At 48.5% G+C, this 540-nt stretch overlaps 1 protein-coding gene across 1 annotated transcript; it reads right to left on the reverse strand.

Annotated features, from left to right (window-relative positions):
- Positions 1-5: 5 nt before the first annotated feature.
- LOC111787212 lies at positions 6-514 on the reverse strand (the record flags this gene model as incomplete). Its single annotated transcript, XM_023667296.1, has 1 exon — positions 6-514. A coding segment is annotated over exon 1 (435 nt), but the record flags the coding sequence as incomplete, so codon positions are not given.
- Positions 515-540: the final 26 nt, after the last annotated feature.

The following is a 540-nucleotide window of genomic DNA, read 5'->3' on the forward strand; positions in this document are numbered from 1 at the left end:
CGATATTGGGAGGTTCGTTGGCCAAAAGTATCAATGGATTTGCGGTGAACGGGTTGTTTGTGGCAGAGTTTCCCAGGGCCTCGTTTCTTTGTTTCCACGGCGGCGGTGGAAGATATCTGACCGGGAGCAGAGAACGAGGTTGATTGAGAACCTGGACTCATGGATAAGCTCAATGACTGGAGTTCCCCGGAGCTCATTCCGGCAATGGAGGCAGAACCACCGCCACTGCCGGTAATATGCTGCTCCAGAGTATTATGGGGAGTGGCGGCGTAGTAGGGAGGAGAGACCCAGTTTCTAAGGGAACGGAGTTCGTTTTCGTCGATTGGAAGAATTTGTGGGTCGGAAGGAACCAAAGCAGAGTAGTAAGGATGGGAATTTTGAATCAAAATGTGGTGATGTTCTTGATTTTGAAGGTCCAATGAATGTTCCCTGTCCGCCATTGTTGCACCGCCGAGAAAGTCCTCGAGCTTCGGTGATGAATTCGGCACTATCCCTTCAAAGAAAACACAAAATTTCAAAACCCCACCAAAAAAAAAAAAA

This window comes from Cucurbita pepo, unplaced genomic scaffold (assembly GCF_002806865.2).
Source record: "Cucurbita pepo subsp. pepo cultivar mu-cu-16 unplaced genomic scaffold, ASM280686v2 Cp4.1_scaffold007183, whole genome shotgun sequence".
Classification (NCBI taxonomy): Eukaryota; Viridiplantae; Streptophyta; class Magnoliopsida; order Cucurbitales; family Cucurbitaceae; genus Cucurbita; species Cucurbita pepo.